Genomic DNA, 18,070 nt, shown 5'->3' with positions numbered 1-18,070 from the left:
TATTTGGCTTCCTTCCTTCAGTCAGAGGAGAAGCTAGAAACTCATTTTCCTTATACATGAGCTCTAAATATATTAGTGGGGCTAGCCCAGTGATGGGATATGTATGTTCATGAAGGAATCCAAAGTATCACCCAACTAGTATAGAGTTCTCAAGATAGTATTAAAGTAGTTTCATGGCCTCAAAGATTTATATCACCTTCTAAAGGGTTTATCACCCAAACATGAAAAATTCTTAGATATATTAAATGGAATAATACAGTTCTACTATAATGTACTTCTGTAACTTCTGGTACCTACAGTCATCCCTTGGTATCCATGGGAGATTGGTTCCAGGACCTGTGGCAGATATCAAAATTCACAGATGAAGCTCAAGTCCCACAGTTGACCGTCTTTATCTGCAGATTCTGCATCGGAGGATTCAACCAACTACCCACTGTGGAGTACTGTAGAATCAATTGGGGAAAAAATCCACATACAAGTGGACCCATGCAGTTCAAACCTGTGTTGTTCAAGGGTTGATGATATTTTAAAAGAGGAGCAATAGTCTGTCTACCATAGAGGGAGCTTTAAAGCTAGATAAGAGAATATTTTTGAATTTGTCAGAAAAACAGGATGATCAGTATCTATCAGCCACTAGAATCTCTTACTGATCAGACCCCAATAATAATTTACCTATTAAAGTAGGTATTGTTTAAAAAAAAGAAAAAATGCTTAAATTTTGTTTTTAAGACCAATGTAGGTATAAGCAATCTTGTGAATAGGGTAAGCTATTCTGGCATAAAAGAACTATAACAGCTTGAAAAACAGCTGTAAACCATTTCATTTTGATAAAACCTCATCTCTGTATTCAAATGTAAATATGCTGCACTATTAACCAGTGATTCTACGAATGATAAGACACATTTCTGTTTTGTTGACTGACCTGTCAACAAAGCACCTCTTTAAAGTGAACAATGGACCGTAACTATAACTTGACACAAACTGGGTAAATGTGGGTCACATACAACACTTTCAATTGTTGGTAGAACCAAACAGCCATACAGAAACTTTATTGCAATCAGCTCTGTACAACAGAACTCTCTCACTTATACTATAGAACTACCAGGTATATTGTAGTATAGCCATTTAAGGGGAAATTCCAATAACTGACTTGTCCCATAGCAGTGAAGCAGTGCGCTGCATATTATTTTGCTCTGTAGAAACTAAAACTCTCCAAACTATGAAAACTGTGTAACCGCTAATGATATAAATCTCTTGAAATCTGATATGTAACGTGCCACTTTTCTTTTATTCTAAATTCAAAGACCAGGTAACTTCAAAGGTTTTTCATTTCTGAAAAAGAAGATTAAAAGAAATGTCTGAAAGAATAACATTGCTAGATGGTAGAAAAGGGATGTGCAGATTGACAAGCGCAGTTCTGGCACACGGACTTGAGAATGCCAACTTGCTCTCTCAGGAATGAAAAATACTTGAATACAGGTTACTCCTTCCGTACTCTTCTTTTGCGTACTGACTTTATTGGCCCATCTCCAGATCCTGTGCTCTCATCTGCCTCTTTCATCTAGGAAAAAACGTTATGAAAATGGTTATTTTCAGACAGTAGGCAATGAGTAGACAGTAGTATATAAAATATTTATTTTAAAATACCTCTATTTCTAAAATACATGTTTCTAATCAAATGCTTTATACTAATTAATGATCAGTCAAAAATGTATATATAAATTGATGTGTTTCAGTTTGTTCATCTTTTGCCATGATTGCATTTTTAGAGTAACTCTGCTTGTCAGATATGCATCTGACAAGGGATAATGCTAACCGCTCAGTTCACGATTTTATCTCATGATTTCCAACCTAATCTAATGTCATGGTTCATTAAAGGTGGCATAATGTTTTCATTGTGGATAGTAACCACTAACTATACCAACACAATGTCTCTGTAATAATGAACTGCTGCACTGGTTTTACAGAGACTTTTCCAGAACTTCTGGCACATAGTACTTGATAAAAATTAGGAGAGAGGAAAGGGAAACATCAAACTTATGGTTTGGGTTTTTTCTATTCTTTAACTCGTATCCTTCCAGAATAATCATTTGTACATAAGGTAAACTTGTGTAACAAATAATGGGGGTGTTATACAAAATAGTTAAAATTATTTCTCAAGGTTATACTATATAAAAATTTATTTATTTTAGCTCACTGACAAATGCATAAAAGATTAAAAGACTGGAACATGGAATTAATATGCTTTTAAAGGTACACAAAATATTTTTTTTACAAAGCAAAATATAACTAGAATAAATGTTCCATATATAATTCCAAGTATTATTATGAAAAGTATAACAGAGGGAAACAAGGACCATGTAAAACTATGTTCTGGAAGAAACTTTCTTCACCCAGGTCCCTTTCAATAAAGATATTTGTAATGATCCCCCAAACCCATTTAAACACTCGCAAGACAGTTAAGACTAGTAACCACACAAATGTACAGAATAAGCTTTAGAAAACACTTAAAACAATAAAAACAGATGTTTATTTGGGTGATTTCTTCAAGCAGACAAAACAGAATGTTTATTTCATCATACACAACAGTCCAGGTATCACAGACATTTACCCTCCTAACTCTAAGCTACAAGAGTGATGGGGACAGTGACTCTGTCAGGTTAAGGTTACGCAGCTCTCAAAAGGCCAGAGAAATAGAGAAAACGGGCTTTGGGGGGTATATAGTAGGTTAAAAAAAAGAGAAGGAAAGAAGAAACCTCTGGTTCTGAATTATACCCTGGATGATTCTGATTTCATAACTGACTATAAAAAAGGGCACTATGGAAAGTTTTACTACACATCAGGATGGGGAAAAAAGGGCAGACATATCAAGTTAATGAAAAAAACAAGCTTAAAGATTTGAGAAAAACACCACTACTAGACACAGTACTCCACTAGCCAATGAATGAAATCCTGTAAAATTTTACAGTAAATATAAATGTGACAGAATGTTTTCACAATGTCTATAAAGAAGACTGCCTTATAATAAACATAATTACCTCTTAAATATTCAATTGGTCTGCTTATTACACCTTTCAACAAAACTCTTTAATAAAATTTTGTTTTTAAACAGATGTAGCTATTTTGTAAACCAAAGGCTTATTTTATACTATTTCATTAGGCATTAGGAAGATATAAATTAGTTTTTTCATGCTTTCCTTATGGATACATTTTATACCAATACGTATGCTCTTAAGAAAGCTGGGAGAAAATATGGCAAAAATTTCTTCACAAACGAGATCACTACTTTTATTAAAATATTTTTATAGACTAACAATCGTACATAGAAACTAGTTTATTTTCTGTTAAAGAGATGCTTACCTCATCCTCTGATCCAGACTTATTGGATTTATTACCTTCTTCTTGTCCTTCTATAATTTCAATTTCTTCTTCACTCTTTTCCTCAGGTTCACCTTCCTCTTCTAGAAGTTTTTATTAAACAGATTTTATTCAAGGCAAAAGACTCAATGAATTAGAATTTTTCTACTGAAAAGTATTAAGTAAAAGTAGAGGAGTATATTTAAATTTCAATATTTGAAAGCAATTTCTTCCATTAGACATTTTTGAAAATTAAATACAAGTACTCGTTATTTTACCACAACTCATTGGAAAAGACCCTGATGCTGGGAAAGATTGAGGGAGTGAGGAGAAGGGGATGACAGAGCATGAGATGGTTGGATGGCATCATCAACTCAATGGACATGAGTTTGAGTGAGCTCTGGGAGATCGTCAAGGACAGGGAAGCCTGGCGTGCTACAGTCCATGGAGTCAACAAGAGTCGGACATGACTGAGCAACTGAACAACAACAATAAATATATCATCATATCTGAGGAAAGGGGCAGGTTTAAAGAATTTTAAAGCATTCAGTCTGTATGTGAAATGAAAATCAAAGAATATATGTGTGTATGTATATACATAAATATACATGTGTGCTTTGAGAGAGCATGGTTTTTAAGTCAACTATTTCATCAACTATTAAGTTAAAAATAGTGCTCAAAATATAATGCAGGTTATAAAGGGCTCATTCTGGAGCCTGGCTTGGGACATCTGGCAAACATCAATAGTTTTATTGCTACTTAGATGTATACAAGGAAGTCTCACTGGAGAGGTACCAAAAAGCTGCAGTTGTCTTCAGTTCTAACATCTTCTGGAGTTTAGCTGAGAGCAGGAGGGGACATATGATTCAGCAATCCTTTGAAGAGATTAAACTACTGGTTTGATATGATAAACTATCTGATAAACAACAGCCCTTGGTGTGGATTTTGTTGCTGCAGACACCTGTCTTAAACCAACTACTCTTCCACAGAAGCTGTGATCTGTGCCTCCCATCTCATCCTTGGAGGCAAGAAAAACCCTTGCAAAAAGCTATGACATATGGGATTGATAGCTGCTAGATTCTGAAGCAACTGAACAATTCTGACAACTCTTTCTTCCTAGAAGAGAGAGCTCATACACTGGATGTCTGCTCAGGTACAATCCAGGCAAGGATGGTACTCCTCTTCACCACAGTCATGCACTCCCGGGGATTCAGATGGTATAAATCTGACAGCAGACAAGTGCAACAGCTAGTGGTTCCCACTTAATCTACTGTTCTTAATGAGCTCTGCCCAGGGTCCCCTTTATATACTGCCATCACTGTCCTACCTTTTTCAACAATTTCACCATCACTTTGCTTTTTTTCCTCTTCCAAGTCAACTGGCTTCTCCAGGGCTGCTTTCTCTTCCTTCACTTCCTGCTCCAGTGCTCCCTTTGTTTGTGGTTTACATATGTCCAGTTTTTTGAAAGCCACATCTTCATATTTTTTCTGTGGTAGTTTAACATAAGCTATTTTTACTAGAAGCAAAGCACTATTAAAAAAAAAACATTTTCTTTTTTTGCAATGACGGATAACACACACGCGCTGAAGAACTGATGCTTTTGAACTGTCTTGTTGGAGAAGACTCTTGAGAGTCCCTTGGACTGCAAGGAGATCAAACCAATCCATCCTAAAGGAGATCAGTCCTGAATATCCATTGTAAGGACTGACACTGAAGCTGAAATTCCAATACTTGGGTCACCTGATGCGAAGAACTGACTCATCTGAAAAGACCCTGATGCTGGGAAGGACTGAAGGCAGAAGGAGAAGGGGACAACAGAGGATGAGATGGTTGGATGGCATCACCGACTTGATGGACATGAGTTTGAGCAAGCTCCGGGAGATGGTGATGGACAGGGAAACCTGACATGCTGCGGTCCCTGGGGTTGGAAAGAGTCAGACGTGACTGAGCAACTGAACCGAACTGAACTGATATCGTACACAGTGAACTAACAGTAAAAACTTATATAGGAAATTTAGTTTATTACTTTTAAGAACCACTTACTCCATTTATTGAACTAAACACTAAGAGATTTTTTTTTTTTTAATGTTGAAGGAAATTCATTTTCTTTACCTTTACTTTTCTTGGCCAACAAAATGAACTAATCAATGCTATTGGAAGCGCTGCTGTCAAGAGGTAAATGAACCAAAGCCATGGGCGCTGTTCAGTAGCCGACATCAATTGTTTGAATATACCAGGCTGAAAAAGAAATAAACATAAAAAGGCTATTCAGATTTTATAAACCTTCATTCATAAATACAGCCTATGAAAACAAAAAAAGTTATTTCATCTAGGTAGTTTTCTACTAAGGAGTCAAATTTATAAGGCAAAAAATATTTTCCATTTTATACTTTGTAAAGTTTAAACAATCTTTAAAAAAATAAGTTTATCTGGCATGCCAGTTCTTAGTTGTGACCTGTGGGAACTACTTCCCCAACTAGAGATCAAACCCAGGCCCCCTGCACTGAGAGCGCTGAGTCCTAGCCACAGGCCACCAGGGAAGTCCCTTAAACAATCTTTAATTATTCACATGCATTGCAGTTTGACACTTGGTAGAAGATACATTATATTATACAAGTGAATGTTGCTAATTATCCAGCAAGAATTAAGACAGCTTCCTTTTCTGGTAGGTTTCAGGATAGTACTATGCTTCACGGATGTATTACTTGGTTCATTTAGAAGTAAACTCTCTAACTCATTCTGTACTTTTAAAGAACTTACTAAAAAAAAAAGTCAACCTAAGGATAGCTATGTTTTTTCTTATTTCTTAACAAATTTCACACATAACCTTCAGAAAGGAAACTGTTTTGCTTATTAAGATGTTTTAGTTAAAAGAGTTTCAAAATGAGAATCTTTTTACCTTTATTTACTCTTTTGAGGTTTTTGCTAATATTCAAAGAAACCTAATATAAGGTACATTTTTCTTTATGGTAATTGGTTTTAAAGATAGATAGATTCTCCAAGATGTATTGTGTTGAAATATTTAGCTTAAGCTTTCCTAAGCAGTGTTAAGATTTGGGAAAAATAACTAGAACATAATAATTAAATTTTAAAAATTTCTGTACTCCTCTAAGTGAAAAGTAGTTAAAATGAATAAAGATTTAGATTTCTGTTCCCACTTAGGCCTTAAACTGATAAGGTGACAAGATATTAAGTCTTATTTCTAACAGTAGTAATAACGGTCTCATTTCTATAAACATCAAAAGGCATTCAATCCATTTATGTTATCATAATCTAACAAATGAAAAGAAGACTTACATATATATAATTCACTATATAGTTTATAATGAAGTTATACCATAATTTGGTGAAGCTCATATTCTGTCTACATAGATTTAAATATGTTTCCTCATCATTTAGTAATTATTGTATCTATTGACTCATCAAAAGGCCATCTGTATAACCTATAACCAGGACGATACCCTATTATTATCATATGCTAAATACTGTGTACCTCATTAGCATTTTCTATCAGTATCTTCACTCCCCAACCATCTGCAGCCCAGCGGTCTGCTACTTCCTTTTCTGAACAGATAATAAAATTATCAAAGTAGATATCAGAGGTCATGGACCAAAGCTCTAAACCAAGAGCACGGAAAGAAGTCAGAAGAAATGGGTGATTGTCTTCAAAATAATCTGGATTAGGAATTTTTCGAGGACTCCAGACACCCTGGAAAAAAAATAATTTAAATACATTTTCAAACAATAATTTCATTATAAGTGTTACTCAAGAAGCAGTTGCTGTTGAATGAAATTAGCCATACTAACTGGGAAAAAGAAAACTTTAACTGATAATTAATTCATTAGTAATTCACTAGAAATCTTGTTTCCTCTTATCCTGTACACGATGTTACCTATGAATAATACTGACTTTAAACTCAGCAAAAAAAAAAGAGGCAGAGTGAAAAATCCCACAGAAACTTGAGTAATTAAATTTCACAACTGATACAATATTAGATGAGTTTCTTTTTTTACATTTAGTAAAGATACTCAAGGCACGATATCATTAAAATTGCTCAAATCAAAGAGATTACTTATGGCAAAAATGGAACCATGTCTTTTAACATACACTTATGATGGGCATCAGTAGTCACTCATGGTTGAATCACAGAACAATTATTCAACACAGAACTTCCATTAAGTCTTAAATGATTAAAGCCAACCAAAGCAGGTAAACTGCCAACGTGCTCACTCACTGGCCCAGTCTGCCATCCGCTGTGACTATTCTGTGCCAGGCACTATGCCACCTGCTCTGCTCTGACAGTCGAGGCGGACATGGCCCCTTCATCACGGCGTTTAAAGTCGATGAAGGAAAGACAGATCTCAAACAAAAAGTTACCAGAACAGTCCTTCTATGAAGAAAAACTACAGTGAACAAAAAGAGTCTATAACTGTATATATATAAAATAAATGTTAGAAAATGTCAATGAATAATTAGAGAAAACTACAGCGTTAAACGGACAACATAAGGACTTCTACCCCAAAAGCTAAGTATACTCAAAAAAATCTGTTTCATATTAGGAAAAAAAATTCAATTTTAATAAAACCTGAGAGTAAGGAACGCATTATTTAAGCACAGATTTCAATTACTAAAATGTACAGTGTGAGCCCTCTTGATCAGAACTCAGTTCTTACATTTAATCCTAAAATAAAATATTCCAAAGTGATGTCAATTGATTACTCAGGAAAATAGTATGAAGTGATTTATATTTAGTTACTAGTTTTATTACCCCAGGAAATTAAAAGATGCTTTACTTTAAAAAATGTATTTATTTATCGGCTGTCTCAGGGCTCTGTGGCTGCACTGACTTTCCCGCTAGATGTGGCAAGTGGGGACGACTCTCTAGTTGCGGAGGGCAGACTGGAGAGAACACTGTGGTGGCCTCTCCTGTTGCAGAGCACGGGCTCCTGGGCACACAGGCTTTAGCAGCCGTGGTTCCCGGGCTCTAGCAAACAGGCTCAATAGTTGTGGCATACTGGCTTAGCTGCTCCCCGGCTCGTGAGATGTTCCCTAACCAGGGATCAAACCTGTTGTCTCCTGCACTGGCAGGCAGATTCTTTACCACTGAGCCGCCAGGGAAGCAAGCCCCACTTTATTTTTTAAACATAAATTGGTTGCAGTCTATTTTCTTTGACTTCGGATAGCTAGGGACATTATTACAAACCAAATTTCCTCAAGTTAACATAACATTATTAATAACTAGATGTATAACAGAAATAGGCACAGCATTTTAAAAAGTTTACTATGGGACAGGAATAAGTGGTTATTACCTGGTAGTTAGGGTTATCTATCATCGGCGGTCTCCATACTCCTTTGTATTTCGGATTATCTATCATGGGAGGGCTCCATTCACCACACCCAATCCGACACGCTGGGTTAGAAATATGAGGTGCCTCCCATTCTCCATCCATGTCTTCATTCCTTAGGGTATTAGAACAAAGCATGCGGAGTAACCTCAAGACTCCTGTCAGTCATATCAATGCTAACAAAAGAGCATGTAAGAAGCAGGAAACCGACATCTGAAGGTGAAGAATGCTTACCAGTCAAGGGGTTTCTCAGCATGAGGATCAGGAATAAATTTCGGTTCATTATCAAGCCAGCCATCAGGTTTAACAGCACTTGAATCTTCTATTTGGGCAGGTTCACTTTCATCCCTGTAAATACAGTATTTTATGCTAATTACTAATTATTCAAACAGTTAAAAATGCACATGACAGAATTCAGAAGGTACCAATAGGCACTTCCTACCTCTGTGAACAGAAGAGAAGCAAAAAGCAAAGGAGAAAAGGAAAGATATACCCATTTGAATGCAGAGTTCTAAAGAATAGCAAGGAGAGACAAGAAAGCCTTCCTCAGTGATCAGTGGAAAGAAATAGAGGCAAACAATAGAATGGGAAAGACTAGAGATCTCTTCAAGAAAATTAGAGATTCCAAGGAAACATTTCACACAAAGATGGGCTCGATAAAGGACAGAAATGGTAGGGAACTAACGGAAGCAGAAGATATTAAGAAGAGGTGGCAAGAATACACAGGAGAGCTGACAAAAAAGATCTTCATGACCCAGATAATCATGATGGTGTGATCACTCACCTAGAGCCAGACATCCTGAAATGTTAAATCAAGTGGGCCTTAGGAAGCATCATTACGAACAAAGCTAGTGGAGGTGACAGAATTCCAGTTGAGCTATTTCAAATCCTAAAAGATGATGCTGTGAAAGTGCTGCACAATATGCTAGCAAATTTGGAAAACTCAGCAGTGGCCACAGGACTGGAAAAGGTCAATATTCATTCTAATCCCTAAGAAAGGCAATGCCAAAGAATGCTCAAACTACCGCACAATTGCACTCATCTCACACGCTAGTAAAGTAATGCTCAAAATTCTCCAAGCCAGGCTTTAACAACATGTGAACTGTGGACTTCCAGATGTTCAAGCTGGTTTTAGAAAAGGCAGAGGAACCAGAGATCAAATTGCCAACATCTGCTGGATCATCAAAAAAGCAAGAAGAGTTTCAGAAAAAACATTTATTTCTCTTTACTGACTATGCCAAAGCCTTTGACTGTGTGGATCACAATAAACTGTGGAAAATTCTTAAAGAGATGGCAATACCAGACCACCTGACCTGCCTCTTGAGAAATCTGTATGCAGGTCAGGAAGCAAGAGTTAGAACGATATGGAACAACAGACTGGTTCCAAATAGGAAAAGGAGTACGTCAAGGCTGTATATTGTCACCCTGCTTATTTAACTTATATGCAGAGTACATCATGAGAAACGCTGGGCTGGAAGAAGCACAAGCTGGAATCAAGATTGCTGGGAGAAATATCAATAACCTCAGATGTGTAGATGACACCACCCTTATGGCAGAAAGTGAAGAGGAACTAAAAAGCCTCTTGATGAAAGTGAAAGAGGAGAGTGAAAAGTTGGCTTAAAGCTCAACATTCAGAAAACTAAGATCATGGCATCTGGTCCTATCACTTCATGGAAAATAGATAGAGAAACAGTGGAAACAGTGGCAGACTTTATTTTTGGGCTCCAAAATCACTGCAGATGGTGACTGCAGCCATGAAATAAAAAGACACTTACTCCTTGGAAGGAAAGTTATGGCCAACAGAGACAGCCTATTAAAAAGCAGAGACATTACTTTGCCAACAAAGGTCCATCTAGTCAAAGCTATGGTTTTTCCAGTAGTCATGTATGCATGTGAGGGTTGGACTATAAAGGAAGCTGAGCACCAAAGAATTGATGCATTTTAACCGTGGTGGCAAGAGTGAACATTGACATTTTAGGAATCAGTAAACTAAAATGGACTGGAATGAGTGAATTTAACTCAGATGACCATTATATCTACTACTGTGGGCAAGAATCCTTTAGAAGAAATGGAGTAGCCATCATAGTCAACAAAAGAGTCAGAAATGCAGTACTTGGATACAATCTCAAAAACGACAGAATGATCTGTGTTCGTTTCTAAGGCAAACCATTCAGTACCACAGTAATCCAAGTCTATGCCCTGACAGGTAACTGAAGAAGCTGAAGTTGAATGGTTCTATGAAGACCTACAAGACCTCTTAGAACTAACACCCAAAAAGACGTCCTTATCATTATAGGGGACTGGAATGCAAAAGTACGAAGTCAAGAAACACCTGGAGTAACATGCACATTTGGCCTTGGAGGACAGAATGAAGCAGGGCAAAGGCCAACACTTTGCCAAGAGAATGCACTGGTCATAGCAAACACCCTCTTCCAACAACACAAGAGAAAACTCTACACATGGACATCACCAGATGGTCAACACGGAAATCAGACTGATTATATTCTTTGCAGCCAAAGATGGAGAAGCTCTCTACAGTCAGCAAAAAAAAGACCGGGAGCTGACTGTGGCTCTGATCATGAACTCCTTATTGCCAAATTCAGATTTAAACTGAAGAAAGTAGGGAAAACCACTAGACCATTCAGGTATGACCCAAATCAAATCCCTTACGATTATACAGTAGAAGTGAGAAATAGATTTAAGGGACCAGATCTGATAGACAGAGTGCCTGATCGGTGAAGTTTCCTGACATTGTACAGGAGGCAAGGATCAAGACCATCCCCAAGAAAAAGAAATGCAAAAAAGCAAAACGGCTGAGGAGGCCTTACAAATAGCAGTGAATAGAAGAGAAGCAAAAAGCAAAGGAGAAAAGGAAAGATATACCTATCTGAATGCAGAGTTCCAAAGAATAGCAAGGAGAGAAAAGAGTCATGTAAGGTAGTCATGTATGCATGTGAAAGTTGGACTATAAAGAATGCTGAGCACCGAAGAATTGATGGTTTTGAACTGTGGTGTTGGAAAAGTCTCTTGAGAGTCCCTTGGACTGCAAGGAGATCCAACCAGTCCATCCTAAAGGAGATCAGTGCTTAGTGTTCATTGGAAGGACTGATGCTGAAGCTGAAACTCCAATACTTTGGCCACCTGATGCAAAGAGCTGACTCAGTTATAAAGACCCTGATGCTGGGAAAGATTGAAGGTGGGAGAAGAAGGAGACGACAGAGGATGAGATGGTTGGATGGCATCACTGACTCAATGGACATGAGTTTGGGTAAACTCCGGGGGTTGGTGATGGACAGGGAGGCCTGGTGTGCTGCAGTCCATGGGGTCACAAAGGGTTAGACACGACTGAGCAACTGAACTGAACTACAGAGTATGTTAGACCTTGTTTTAGTACGTTTAAAAACTCATTCATCTTTTTATATTATTTGTTGAAGTAATAATATTTTGGCTCTATTGAGTTAAATAAAATATATTATTAAAATTAAAAAGAAACCATTCATCAACAAACATATACAGAAAGACTACAACATGTCAAGACTGTTCTAGGAGCTCTATTTTATATAAATATATATCTGCTTTATTCTTAACAGTTTCATAGTTTTCTCCTTTGTGAATAAATAATAATTTATCTATTCTCTAGGATATTTAGTGTTTCCCAAAACTTACTACAACAAATAATGCTACAATTAATATCCTGGAATATATTTGAAATTAGTAAGCAATTAGTTGTCAATTATATGAATTAAAATTTTTTCCAGTTTCTTGTGTATTTTTATATAGTTTATGGTGGGGATTTTTGTCATAGAAAAATAATTTATTTTCATGTAGCTGAAATTTATTAATATCTTCCTTTATGATTCTTCAATTTTATGCTATATTGGGAAAGGTCTTCCCTACTCCAATATTATTTTTTTAAACTCCCCATATCTTGGTAATTTTTATATTTTCATTTAAAAAATAACATTTAGAAAGTAAGCTCCAAAGTATATAAACATAGTCACAGTAAGTACAGAATAGAATTACTAATATATTTTCGTCTTTTCAGAAAAGCAGGAATTTTATCTAGAATTTACATTATGCTTTTCCAAACAAAACTTGAATAACAAACTGAAATAATTTACTCTATATATGTGAAGACTGAATAACAAAACTGAAATAATCAACTGTATACATGTAAAGACTTGTACTTTCCTGATATCAATATTATCTGAAGGTCTCTTAGGGCTTGGAGTAACCTGAGTTTAAAATTTAAGGCTCTTTTAGTACTTTATAAAAGAAACTCTCACAGATATCACCCATCATAATGAGATTGGTATATACAGTTTTTCTCTTTAAGGGCAAACCTATGTCCCATCCTTACTCTTTATAGGCAGACAAATATAAAGCAGTTAGAAAGTGTACACAGAAGAATATAGTCCTCTCTTTTCTGACACCATGAATTCATGGAAGTGATACACTGGTGAGCGACTAATTTTTTTAAAGGTACTGTTCTTCCTATCTTGCACAAGTTACTTCCCTCTTATACTATTTCCCTGAAGGCAAAGACATTTTCATTGCTAACCAGTATCCTTCTTTATTTACAAGAGTTTAACAAGGTAACACTTGGTTTTCCAGGAGCAACATTCTATGCTTTCAATAGGCAGTAACCTCAATGGTTACAAACAAGAACTTGAACAGGAATAGACACTTTCCACAATGAGGTACACAGAGAAAAACTGGTTTAAAAAAATGAATAGATCCTCAGTGACTTGTTTATCAAATGTAAAGCAGTCTAACACATTTTTAAGTGGCATCTCTCCAAAAGAGATGGGGAGCCATATATAAATATTTAGAGAAACAATGGCCAAGTGTTACCCATGAGCAGTATAATATTATCTGAGAGTAGACTGACTTGGGGTAGCTCCTCCTGGCCGCTGCCCATCCTTGGACACGGGGTAGCTACTCTCGGCAGGGCACCCGCGTCCAAGGTAGGAGCAGCGGCTGCGTTTTGCTGGAGCAGCCATGACGAGATACCCCACGTCCAAGGTAAGAGAAACCCAAGTACGACGGTAGGCGCTGAGAGAAGGCATCAGAGGGCAGACAGACTGAAACCACAATCACAGACACCTAGCCAATCTCATCACATGGACCACAGCCTTGTCTAACTCAATGACACTAAGCCATGCCGTGTGGGGCCACCCAAAATGGGCAGGTCATGGTGGAAAGGTCTGACAGAAGGTCATCCCCTAGAGAAGGGAATGGCAAACCACTTCAGTATTCTTGCCTTGAGAACCCCAAGAACAGTATGAAAAGGCAAAATGAGAGGATACTGAAAGAGGTACTCCCCAGGTCAGTAAGTGCCCAATATGCTACTGGAGATCTCCAATACTTTGACCACCTGATGTGAAGAGCTGACTCATTGGAAAAGACCATGATGCTGGGAAAGATTGGGGGGGCAGGAGAAGGAGATGACAGAGGATGAGATGGTTGGATGGCATCACCAACTCGATGGACATGGGTTTGGGTGGACTCTGGAAGTTGGTGACGGACAGGGAGGCCTGGCGTGCTGAGGTTCATGGGGTCGCAAAGAGTCGGACATGACTGAGTGACTGAACTGAACTGAGACTGAAATACGTTTAAGACGTACATTGCAAAACCTAGAGCAGCCAGTAAAACAACAGACTACAGAGGAAAAGCCAAAAGGCCAATAGAAAGAAAAAACAGAAGGCTCAAAAAAGTAACTCAATCCAAAGATAGTCAGGAAAAAATTTTATAAAAAGCCACAAACTATATGGGACAAAGAGAAAACAAACAGCAAGACAGCAGGTTTATATCTAACTATCAATAAGTGCATTAAATGTAGATGATTTAAAACATTCCAATGAAAAGGCAAGACCCGAATACAGTTGACTACAAGAAAATCACGTGAAAAATAAAGGATATACAGATAACGCTCAAAATCCTTCAAGGTAGGCTATACAATACATGAATCGAAAACTTCCAGATGTACAAACTGGATTTAGAAAAAGCAAAGGAACCAGAAATCAAACTGCCAGCATCCACTGGACCATAGAAAGAGCAAGGGAGCTCCAGAAAACCTTCTACTTCCACTTCAGTGACTATGCTAAAGCCTTTGATTGTGTGGATCACAACAAACTGTGGAAAATTCTGAAAGGGATAGGAATACCAGACCACTTTACCTGCCTCCTGAGAAACCTCTTTGCAGGTCAAGAAGTAGAACTGGACATGGAACAATGGAGTGGTTCAAAGTTGGGAAAAGAGTACATCAAAGGCTGTATATTGTCACCCTGCTTATTTAACTGATACGCAGAATACATCATGTGAAATGCCGTACTGGAATAATCACAAGCTGGAATCAAGATTACAGGAGAAATAACAGCAACCTAAGACATGCAGATGACACCACTCTAATGGCAGAAAGCAAAGAAGAACTAAAGAGCCTCTTGATGAGGGTAAAAGAAGAGTGAAAAAGCTGGCTTGAAACTCAACATTCAAAAAACAGATCAAGGCATCCAGTCCCATCACTTCATGGCAAATAGATGGGGAAAAAGTGGAAACAGGGGCAGGTTTTCTTTTCTTGGGTTCTGAAATCACCGTGGACAGGGACTGTAGCCATGACATTAAAAGATGCTTGCTCCTTGGAAGAAAAGCCATGATCAACCTAGACAGCATATTAGAAAGCAGAGACATGACTTTGCCTACATAGTCAAAGCTATGGTTTTTCTAGTAGTCATGTGTGGATGTGAGAGCTGAACCATAAAGAAAGCTGAGTGCCAAAGAACTGATGCTTTTGAACTGTGGTGTTGGAGAAGACAGTTCAGAGTCCCTTGAATAGCAAGGAGATCAAACCCGTCCATTCTAAAGGAAATCAACCCTGAATATCATTGGAAGGACTGATGCTGAAGCTCCAATATTTTGGCCACCTGATGTGAAGAGCCGACTCACTGGAAAAGACCCTGATGTTGGGAAAGACGGAAAGGCAGGAGGAGAAGGGGGTGTCAGAGGATGAGATGGCCGGATGGCATTACTGACTCAATGGATGTGAGTTTGAGCAAACTCCGGGGGATAGTGAAGGACCCAGAAGTCTGGCATGCCACAGTCCATGGGGTCACAAAGAGTCAGATACAACTTAGCAACTGAATAACAACAACATACAGGTTACAGGTAAATAATGGAAAATAATATTCAGTGGAACTATGATTAAAAGAAATGGGAGTGCTGATCTAGCATCAGACCAAGTAGATTCCAAGACAGAGAGTATTATGACTTTATAAAGAACATTTCATAATAATAAAAAGGTCAGTTCCTCAAGAGGTCATGAAACACTGTGAACTGATCTAGTGATCTAGACCTTCAAATTACACAAAGCAAAACAAATAGAACTCAAAGGAGATAAAGACAAATCTACAGAGGTTAAAGCGTCAGCCTCCAATACGGGAGACCCGGGTTCGATCCCTGGGTCGGGAAGATCCCCTGGAGAAGGAAATGGCAACCCACTCCAGTATTCTTGCCTGGAGAATCCCTTGGACTGAGGAGCCTGGTGGGCTGCAGTCCACGGGGTCACAAAGAGTTGGACATGACTGAGTGCCGTTACTTACAATCAGAGTTGAAGACTTATTTTCTCTTCCCAATAAGAGAACAGGCTGAAAACCATTAGGAATCTAAAGGCTTTAGAACAACACTATCAACCAACCTGATGTAAGTGACATTTGTAAATGTTTTCTGACAATAATAGAATTATATTGGGAGTTAAAGTGAAAATCATATCTGGAAAATCCATAAATAATTGACAACAAAGTAACACTTAAAAAAACATGTGAATCAAAGAAGAAATCACTAGGGAAATTATAAACCAGTATGAATGAATGTTCTCAGAAATAGTAGACATTTGTGGAACATAGTTAAAGCGGTGCTGAGAGAAAATTTATAGCTGCTTCTATCAGAAATTATGTTCTACCTTAAAAAAGCAGAAAAGGGAAGCAAATTAAGTCCAAAGTAAGAAGAATAGAAAAAAGGCCAACAAAAACTAAAACAAAAGCCCCTCCTCCAAACAGCTCAATAAAATTGATAAACCTGTAGCTAAATGCATCACGAAGAAACTTGATATAGAAAAGAAAGAGGGGATATCAGTATGCACATTAAATGGATGCTCAGAGTGGAACAATTAGACATCCATATTTTTGAAAATTAATCTCGATTTGTATCTCACACTACATGTAATAACAAACTTCAAACAGAGTTTAGTCAAAATTATTTGTCTAGAAAACAAAAAGTCTTTGTCACGTTTAGGCATAGTATCTTAGGAAGATGCAAAAACCATGAATTTTCAAAGACAAATATTGACAAACCGGACTTCATAAAAATTTAAAACTTCTGCTCTCTACTAAAAGAACTACGACAAGCCCGGAGTGGAAGGCAGCGTTCGCATCCTGCTGCTGCTGCACGTGTGCTCACCACGTCTGACTCTTCTGCAGCTACACGGACTGCAGCCCACCAGGCCCCTCTGTCCATAGGATTTCCCAGACAAGAAGACTGGAGTGGGCTGCCATTTCCTTCTCCAGGGGATCTTCAGGGGTCGAATTTCCGTCTCTTGCATCTTTTGCCTTCGCAAGCAGATTTAATGTAATGTAATGTAACTAGTGTCTCCTGGAAAGATGAGCGCATCCCATATAGTTTTAAAAGATGCTGAGGATATGGCTATTTAAAGCCAACTAATCATTAACTGCAACGACCACAACTATGTAAAATATGCACACACATATATAGGAAAGATCAAACCGGAAATAGAAGTTAAAGCACTGGTACTTGAGACTCGTGGTATTTTTTCCCCACAGCACTGAAGAATACAAAATAAAATATACAGATTGGAAGTATACATTATATATATATATACACATGTGGGAAAAGGGAACAAAATTAATTAAAATGAAAATTAAGATAATTAAAAGGTAGGAAGTGCAAAATCCGTTTCAGAGAAGTATTTCTCCTAAAAGTCAAAGTAGGTATTTCTGATGTTTAAAAGAATATGTTTCATTGGTTGTAAACTTCACTTATATGTTACATTTTATTACTTTGTGCCAAACAATGCTTTGCTACTGAATTCTTTGCTTACCAATCTTCTGGTTTGACAGCAGAAGCATCAGGGATTTTTGCTCTTTCATCCCAATCATCAGGTTTTTTATCACTGGGATCTTCAATTTCTTTGGGAGGATTGATAGGAGGAACCACATCCTCTAGTAGGCTTCCTTTGTTTACAACTATCTGATCAATTAATACTTCAAAAGTGTCATCTGGATTCATCACTAAGGACCAATTTAAACATATTACACTTATCATATTGATAGACATGTTAAAGATAATCTTCTAA

At 37.4% G+C, this 18,070-nt stretch overlaps 1 protein-coding gene across 1 annotated transcript in view; it reads right to left on the bottom strand.

Moving 5' to 3' along the window:
- Positions 1-732: 732 nt before the first annotated feature.
- CLGN (calmegin) overlaps positions 733-18,070 on the bottom strand; it is a 44,093-nt gene continuing 26,755 nt past the window's right edge. Inside the window, exons 8-15 of the mRNA XM_068989944.1 lie at positions 17,816-18,005; positions 8,938-9,051; positions 8,668-8,818; positions 6,851-7,066; positions 5,470-5,595; positions 4,685-4,844; positions 3,361-3,461; positions 733-1,561 (exon numbers count right to left, since the gene is read on the bottom strand). Of these exons, the coding sequence (XP_068846045.1) occupies positions 1,481-1,561; positions 3,361-3,461; positions 4,685-4,844; positions 5,470-5,595; positions 6,851-7,066; positions 8,668-8,818; positions 8,938-9,051; positions 17,816-18,005 (1,139 nt within the window). The 3' untranslated portion in view covers positions 733-1,480. The remainder of the gene's footprint in view (positions 1,562-3,360; positions 3,462-4,684; positions 4,845-5,469; positions 5,596-6,850; positions 7,067-8,667; positions 8,819-8,937; positions 9,052-17,815; positions 18,006-18,070) is intronic.

This window comes from Capricornis sumatraensis, chromosome 17 (assembly GCF_032405125.1).
Source record: "Capricornis sumatraensis isolate serow.1 chromosome 17, serow.2, whole genome shotgun sequence".
NCBI lineage: Eukaryota > Metazoa > Chordata > Mammalia > Artiodactyla > Bovidae > Capricornis > Capricornis sumatraensis.
The sequence above is the reverse complement of the archived record's forward strand: the minus strand, read 5'-3'. Positions and strand labels throughout refer to the sequence as shown.